Source organism: Sinocyclocheilus grahami, unplaced genomic scaffold (assembly GCF_001515645.1).
Source record: "Sinocyclocheilus grahami isolate Dianchi unplaced genomic scaffold, SAMN03320097.WGS_v1.1 scaffold203.1, whole genome shotgun sequence".
Classification (NCBI taxonomy): Eukaryota; Metazoa; Chordata; class Actinopteri; order Cypriniformes; family Cyprinidae; genus Sinocyclocheilus; species Sinocyclocheilus grahami.
The window spans coordinates 1,770,283-1,779,149 of NW_015505382.1; the positions used below are offsets into that span (position 1 = coordinate 1,770,283).

At 37.1% G+C, this 8,867-nt stretch overlaps 1 protein-coding gene across 2 annotated transcripts in view; it reads left to right on the plus strand.

The window, feature by feature from the left end:
- Positions 1 to 8,324, plus strand: part of rgs3b (regulator of G protein signaling 3b) — a 47,136-nt gene extending 38,812 nt beyond the window's left edge. For both annotated transcript variants that reach the window (XM_016285929.1, XM_016285930.1), the window contains 6 exons: positions 840 to 1,631; positions 1,814 to 1,884; positions 4,871 to 4,975; positions 5,223 to 5,284; positions 5,482 to 5,648; positions 6,864 to 8,324. In XM_016285929.1, the coding sequence (XP_016141415.1) occupies positions 840 to 1,631; positions 1,814 to 1,884; positions 4,871 to 4,975; positions 5,223 to 5,284; positions 5,482 to 5,648; positions 6,864 to 7,058 (1,392 nt within the window). In that variant the 3' untranslated portion in view covers positions 7,059 to 8,324. The remainder of the gene's footprint in view (positions 1 to 839; positions 1,632 to 1,813; positions 1,885 to 4,870; positions 4,976 to 5,222; positions 5,285 to 5,481; positions 5,649 to 6,863) is intronic.
- The last annotated feature ends 543 nt before the right edge of the window (positions 8,325 to 8,867 follow it).

Sequence of the window (8,867 nt, forward strand, 5' to 3'; positions counted from 1 at the left end):
ACCCCCCCCCCCCCCCCCCCCCCCATGAGAAGACCTAACCCTGCAACAACATATAAAACTACCAAATTTTGCTTAATCGCAACGTCTAATTGCTATTGCAAAGTTTAATCGCAACATATAATCATTGCAGTTAATGGTGTTCACCGTCTGTTTGATTACATGTCATTTGTAACTAACTGCATGATTCTTACTGTACAGTTCTGCCATAGTCACCACTAATAACCTACTCCTAAATATAATGTAGAAACGTAAACATTTTCTGTAAAGCTGCTTTGCAACGATTTGTATCGTGAAAAGCGCTATACAAATAAACTTGAATTGAATTAATGTACTGTATTTTTATATCAAACATGAGGGGAAGTGTGGCTTTTTAAATGATGAGTATTGATTTATTTACAGTGTTTGTGAATTAATTTAATTATTTACTAAATGACTTGGCATAGGCTATAATTCAGTTTTAATGATGCATAAGTCTGTTTCTTTCTCATTTACATAAGGTATGTAAATGTATATATAATTGTGTATAAATGATTTTAAATACAGTAAATTTTTAATAATGTTAATAAAATGTATTTGTTATTTGCTATGTATCATGTTTTTCATTTACTTAAAAATACATTATTTTTATGTACATACATTTAAGACTGTGCTTTAGTGATTTTACATTGGATACACAAGTGTCAAGAGCGGAGAGCTTCTTTTTATGCTATTGTTTATGCAAAATGGCATTCATGTTTTTCATCAACAGCTTTTCTTTAGTCTTTATAGCCATACAGCAGTTGGCAATTGTTAAATCCAGAGACGTTTGTAAAATGTTGATTTCAATTGTGTATTGACAGATGCTGGAACCAAAAGCAGCTGAACAGGCTGCTGATCTGGGTCTGCTCGGCTTCAGCCCTCACAGTGTGTCTGAGCCCTGTTCCCCATCATGCCCCTCTGCATCGCCCATCATGAGAAGAACCAACTGCAGCTCTCCAGCTCAGCGGCTCTCCTACCCAGACCTGCACTGCAACACCGGAGATGCCAACCAAACCGCTCCGACCTCTCGAGACGCCTGCAAACCTCCATACCTGGAGACCTCCGAGATCTGGAAGGACAGACAGAAGGTTGTGAAAGGAGGCGGCCAAGAGTCAGAACTGGAGAAAAGGGAGCAGGGGGAGGGCGAGAGCGCTTCCGAGACCTTCAGCATTGGCGCCAGACTCACATCTTCATCGTCATCTTCCTCACCTCTAGTCATTCCTAGGCTGTGCCTGGATCGCTCCTTCAACGCAGATGCTTTGACCTCACCGTCAACTGACGATGATGATGAGGAGGAGGAGGAAGATGATGAGGACAGCGATGAAGGCTTTCTGAAGCGGAGGAGTATGGTGGAGTCATCTCCTAGCAGTGGGCAGCAGAGCGGGGGCTTGTGTGTGCAGAGGCCCCTCCACAGACGGACGCACAGCGAGGGCAGTTTGCTGCAGGAGCCTCGGTCTCCTCGCTTCATCTCCGATCAGGCCATTGACTGCATAGAGGCCAAGCAGGAACCTTCGGAGCGCTGGGCGGTTCCCTCGCCACAGACCCTGAGGAAAGAGCTCACCAAGAACGGAGGATCCGTCCACCAGATCTGTCTGCTCTTCACTGGAAGGAGGGTGTGTACAAATTCGTCTGTATTAAATTACAAATACCACGATTTATTTGATGTCACTAGAATTAAATATGGTCAAATATGTCTTTTGTTTAAAATCTCAATGATTGTACACATTTGAAAATAATTGAATGTGTAGCTGAATTTAGTTTCATTCAAAATACGTCTTTTGTAACTCTTCCACAGGTTTGTGGCAAGCCAAACTGTAAATGTGACACAGGAAAAACAGGTGTCAAAAAGAAAAAAACCAAGAATCTGTGAGTCAAACCATTTTCTACTACTTCATTTGCAATTTTATGGAGTGAATCTCATTGCTGTCAATGACAGGTTGGGGACATATTTCACCCCCAAACCAAGATTTTTTTTTATTATTATTTTGCAATTAAGAAAAAAAAGCCTATTTCGAGCACCATTAAATTTTTGCATTGTAACATTGTTTTCATGACAGTGAAGCTGAAAATCTCATTGTCATTACTACATTATCAAAAATGTTTTACAGGGGATTCATGTCGTAGCATCAGATTTTACTGACTCAAAGCAACAAAAACTAGTCAAAGGAATTATTCAATATGGCAATATGACTAACGTCTTGACGCCATTAGGTTATATGAACAAAAGTAATTTTGCATTATAGTAATGAGAATTATCATAAAAATGCCTCATTATCATGAAAATAATGTAACAATAAAAAAACTTAATGGCCCTACAAATAGCCTAAATTTTTTTCACACAAAATATAATTTCTTGTTTGTTTGTTTTTTCTTTTGATTTTAGGTTAATCTGGACTATTTATTATTTGCTCTGTATCATGCTTTTCATTTACATTAAAATACAGTATACAGTGTTCCTTTTTTTATTGAAATCGGAATGTTCCTACAAATAGGCTTAAAGGAATAGTTCCCCTCAAAATGTACTCACCCTCAGGCCATCCAGAAAAACCGGGAGGCTTGTGACTGTCCCATTGACTGCCAAGTAAATAACACTGTCAAGGCCCAGAAAAGTATGAAAGACATCGTCAAAATAGTCCATCTGCCATCAGTGGTTCAACCTGAATTTTATGAAGCGACGCAAATACTTTTTGTACGCAAGGAAAACAAAAATAACGACTTTATTCAACAATTATGGAGTGAATCTCATTGCTGTCAATGACAGGTTGGGGACATATTTCACCCCCAAACCAAGATTTTTTTTTATTATTATTTTGCAATTAAGAAAAAAAAGCCTATTTCGAGCACCATTAAATTTTTGCATTGTAACATTGTTTTCATGACAGTGAAGCTGAAAATCTCATTGTCATTACTACATTATCAAAAATGTTTTACAGGGGATTCATGTCGTAGCATCAGATTTTACTGACTCAAAGCAACAAAAACTAGTCAAAGGAATTATTCAATATGGCAATATGACTAACGTCTTGACGCCATTAGGTTATATGAACAAAAGTAATTTTGCATTATAGTAATGAGAATTATCATAAAAATGCCTCATTATCATGAAAATAATGTAACAATAAAAAAACTTAATGGCCCTACAAATAGCCTAAATTTTTTTCACACAAAATATAATTTCTTGTTTGTTTGTTTTTTCTTTTGATTTTAGGTTAATCTGGACTATTTATTATTTGCTCTGTATCATGCTTTTCATTTACATTAAAATACAGTATACAGTGTTCCTTTTTTTATTGAAATCGGAATGTTCCTACAAATAGGCTTAAAGGAATAGTTCCCCTCAAAATGTACTCACCCTCAGGCCATCCAGAAAAACCGGGAGGCTTGTGACTGTCCCATTGACTGCCAAGTAAATAACACTGTCAAGGCCCAGAAAAGTATGAAAGACATCGTCAAAATAGTCCATCTGCCATCAGTGGTTCAACCTGAATTTTATGAAGCGACGCAAATACTTTTTGTACGCAAGGAAAACAAAAATAACGACTTTATTCAACAATTCGTCTCCTCCGCGTCACAGTAGCGCCATTTTGGAGAGTATCCACTGAATGTAAACTGCGTATACTGTTTTACTTGTCTGTGTCAGCCACATCACACGGCTGTTTTCTAGGTTTATTTACGCTTTGATTTGAACGAAAACAGCGTATCCGTGTGGTGCGGCTGACACAGAACAGCATACGCAGTTTGCGTTCAGTGGACACTCTCCAAAATGGCGCTACGGTGGAGGACGAATTGTTGAATAAAGTAGTTCTTTTTGTTTTCTTTGCGTACAAAAATTATTCTCGAACGAAGCTTTTACGGGTTTGGAACGACATGGGGGTAAGTGATTAGTAGTAACCCTTTAAAGAGTTAGTTCACCCCAAAATGAAAATTCTCACCTTCATGTTGTTCCAAACTCGTAAGACCTTCGTTCATCTTTGGAACACAAATTAAGACATTTTTGATGAAATCCGAGAACTTTCTGACCCTCCATAGACAGCAACAAGGATACTGTTTCTGCGCAAAGAAACCAAAAATAACGAAGTCAGCAGCACCAAACGCATGCGTCGTGGTACTTCCGTGAGTGCGTGTCGAAGCCTGACAGAAGAAAAGAAATTGTTGAAAAAAGTCTTTTTTTTTTTCTTTGTGCACAAAAAGTATTCTCGTAGCTTCATAAAATTTAGGCTGAACCACTGATGTCACATGGACTATTTTGATGATGTCCTTACTACCTTTCTGGGCCTTGAACGTGTCAGTTGCGTTGCTGTCTATGGAGGGTCAGAAAGCTCTCGGATTTCATCAAAAATATCTTCATTTGTGTTCCGAAGATGAAGGTCTTACAGGTTTGGAATGGCATGAGAGCGAGTAATTAATGACAGAAATGTCATTGTGGAGTGAACTATGCCTTTAAAGATGGATTTGTTTCCATTGGTGAGCAAGTGACATAATGCTAAGTTTCTCCAAATCTGTTCTGATAAAGAAACAAACTTAGATGGCCTGAAGGCGAGTAAATGTCAGCAAATTTTTATTTTTTTTTATCTATTCCTTTAATTTTCTTCATGCTAAATATAATTTCTTGTTATAAGAATGTAGCCATGTAACCATGAGATATTTAGGTGTTCTGTTTTAAGGGATGTGGATGTAATGCTTTCCATTCTCAGGTTCACTGGAGGAAAGCGTTATTTATGCCTTTACTATCTGTGTTCCTCCTACAATAAAGTTCACAGCTATAACCAGAATACAGTTCCTCCCAGAAGCACTTGAGTAAACAGTTAGCTAATAAATCACCTGATGTGACACCTTTTGTCTTCTCACACAGGGCCAAAGACATGAAAAACCGTCTGACTTTTCTGCGGAAGAAGACCAACGACAGACATGGAAGCAATCCAGCCAGCAAGCTTGAGAAAGTGCTAAAGTCAGACAAGTGAGTCCACGTGATTGTTTCCTCTTTCACCCGAGCTGACTCCCAGCGCACCGCGTTGCGTGTCATATGCGTATCATCGAGTCACTGAGGAACACTGAATGGGTGCATAGGCTGAGTGTTGAGTGTGCAATCAAAACAACAGTGACGTTATTGAGTAGATGGCCTATTTTGTGCGCTATAATTATCTGTGAATGGGTCATTAGTGTGAGTCATGGCTTTGTTGACCGCTCTGTCTGCTCATCCACAGACCGACTCCAGAGGAAGCTCTCAAATGGGCAGAGTCGCTTGATGCGCTACTTTCTCACAAATGTAAGATATGTCTCATTCGTTATGACAGCTGTGTTGATCTCTGCACCGCAGCAGCTTTTACTGCTGTTTTAAACCATGTTGTTTATCCATATTAACCTCTGCTCCTGAATCCAAATCCAGATTTACCCCAGATTCTCTTGAGCACTTATTTTGCGTTTTCTAATAATAATAGAGTAATTTTCTCTTCACTTCTTCAGATGGCCTGGTGGTTTTCCGCTCTTTCCTGCAAACCGAGTTCAGTGAGGAGAATCTGGACTTCTGGCTGGCCTGTGAGGACTTCAAGAGGATCAAATCACTGTCCAAAATGGCATCCAGAGCAAAGAAGATATTCACTGAGTACATCTCCATACAGTCCTGTAAAGAGGTAAAATAAAAAAATAAAAATGTTTTCAGATTAAGAAACTAACTTTTAGCTATGGTGGTTTTTGGTGACTAAAATAATGTGCAGCCATTTTTTTATAGATCGTGTGACATTAATAATTTGGTAAATTAATAATTCAGTCTTTAATTCAGTAAAGATAAAGATGATTCTTCACTCTTGTTCAATCATACATAAATGAAGTTTACATTTTTTATATTTTTAAATGTTCTTTGGCAGTGATATTCAAGAAATTCAAGACAAAAAAGATAAGAATGACATAAGGGGACATATAAGGTTTCAATCCAGTTTATCTAATCTAATAATGAATGTGTCAAGTTCTTATGTGTTTTTAAAAAACAATTAATTATGACAATGTTTATAAAAAATTGTAATCATTCATTTTTGATTACTTTCTAAATGTTTCATACAATCTGACAACCTAAACTAATGTTGCATTTCATAAAAGGTCAACTTTTTAAGAGACTTACTGAGCTTGACATGCAGTTATGAGGGTTTCTCTTCTATTTTCTCCTTTTCTTGACACAAAAAGGCTCCTCGCATGTTGGTTATTATACCACAGTGACTTTGAGGAAAAAGTGTGCATATTAATAACGTATTACTACAGTCTTACTACGTATTTGAAAGAAACAAAAATACAAGATTAGCCAAATTACTTAAGGGGGGGTTTTTTTGTACAAGAATTTCAGCCTTTGAAAGACTTTTTCTTCATGATCTCAGGTCACCATGACATTTTGAGTCTACGCTTAAAAGAAAAACCTAGACTAATTTTAATTGGCAAATATAACATATTCCAGTCACATAACTGCATTTGTAATGTTTTTTAAGCAAATTATTTAGTCCAAACAAAAAAGTAATTAATATACCGAAATCATACATGAGTTATACAGAAATGTACACATACAGTTGTGTGTGTGTGGAGAATTGAGCAAATAGAAGAAATAATGCATTGAGTTGACAAAATTAACAATCAAAATTCTATTTCTTAGTTTACTTGTTTTCAGCAATAACATGTCCAATGCAATTTCAACTAAAGTCTCATGCTGTTTTTCTTGGACAGGATTAGTCTGTGTGAGAATTGTTTAAATTTTTTTATTCGACTTGCAATTTGTAATTGATTCCAGAGAGCAGATGTGCCAGAAAACCAATCCAAAATGAATATGAAAAGTGTCCTAAGCAGACTCTTGTTTTATTTCCAAGGTTAATCTGGACTCGTACACCAGGGAGCACATCAAGGAAAACATGGAGAACATCTGCGCAGACTGCTTTGACCTGGCTCAGAGCAGAATCTTTGGACTAATGGAAAGAGACTCGTACCCTCGATTCCTCCGCTCTGACATTTACCTGGAATTTACCAACCAAAAGAGACCCGGCTCTGCCGCAGATCCATCTTAAAGCTATGACGACAAACGGTAGACGTTGAAACTTTTTTAGATCAGTATTGCTGGAGACGTAGTAGAACAGGACGTGTCTACAATCACATAATCCACTGATGCACAGCTTCGTATTGAAACGTCGGTCAGCTAAGCACCTCGGAGAGCTCAGCCCGATGGGTCATTGCATGGACAGATTGTTTTTTGGACGCTTCTGTGCTGCACCCTGTTGGACGGTTGCGGCAATAAGATGGCGAGAAATCAATTTGCAAGAACACCGTCGCACCTGTTGACCCAGTGGCAGTACATAGAGGGTGCAAAGCATGATGGGTTTGGGAAAAAAAAGAGAAATTTTGGTACTGCTTTGTTCAGCTTTACCAATATACATTTTCACTTTTCTTTCCTGCACAGACCTCAACATACTCAACATTTACAAAGATCCTAGTGAGATGATATTGGACAAAACTAAGTTAGTTATTGTTTTTTTTTTTTTTTTCTGAGTTGCAGTTGACAGCATGTTTATATTCTCTCAATACTACTGACAGAACACTAATTCTTATTACTTTCAAGGGCTTTGGTAACATTTCCACATCTGTTCTTCATGTAGTGGCCCCGTGGCTCTAATTAATATTAAGTGCAATATACAGTTAGTTATTCTTATTAATATTTCTTTAACAAAAACCGTATATTAAAGGGGTCAGACGTTGTTGTTTTTTTATTTTAAATATATATACATATACATAGTGTACAAATGTTCTCCCATAATGCATCATACAGGCATAGTAAGTTCAAATTAAAGAAAATGTTATTCCTGATGTAAATAACAGGCTGAGCTATACGGACTAACAGTTATAGTGATGTTAAAAGTGAAGGTATTCTGTTTGTTGTCGTTGCTGTTAGTCGGTTGTTCATACGTCAAAGAAACCAGAATAACGTAACAAAGAAGCTAGAGTTTGTGTTTAAAAGTGAAGGTATTCTGTTTGTTGTCGTTGCTGTTAGTCGGATGATCATATGTCAAAGAAACCAGAATAACGTAACAGAAGCCAGAGTTTGTGTTTAATAGTGGTTTAACATAGTTGAGCATGTGCTGTACATAGATGTTTGTGTTCTGTGTTGATTTACACGTTTATTTACCAGTTAGCTTTTTGGGAGACTCATGTTTGGCAAATACAGTGTCAATTTCATCCTAACAATATCCTTCCTTCTGTAATAATATTTCTTGTATTTATTTGTGGGGTCATATTTCACTCACTGCTGCCTTCATATGTAACATACTCTCATCAAATAAAATTACATTGAAGCATGAGGTCAACTGGGTATTTATTTATTTTTGAAAATTCTAATTTGTATCATTGCGTTGTTTTGAAATGCCATAGGATTTTAATATATTGCCCTTATGAAGAGGTTGTACATCTAAAATCATTTGAATTGTATTTAAATTGAAATGAATGAGAAATATTTAAATTAGGCCGGTCATCATTAACGCGTTAACACATGCGATTAATTTTACAATCCTTAACGCATTAAAATAATTTAACGCAAAATTACTGAAGCACAATTTCTATTCTAACCCTTTAAAGGGGTCATATGATGTTGCTACAAAGAACATTATTTTGTGTATTTGGTGTAATGAAATGTGTTTATGCGGTTTAAGGTTCAAAAAACACATTTTCCACATACTGTACATTATTGTTTCTCCTCTATGCCCCGCCGTCGATTTTTACAAAGCTCATCGGTCTGAAAAGCGAGGTGTGCTCTGATTGGCCAGCTATCCAGTGGATTGTGATTGGCCGAATACCTCAAGCGTGTGACAGAAATGTTACGCCCCTTA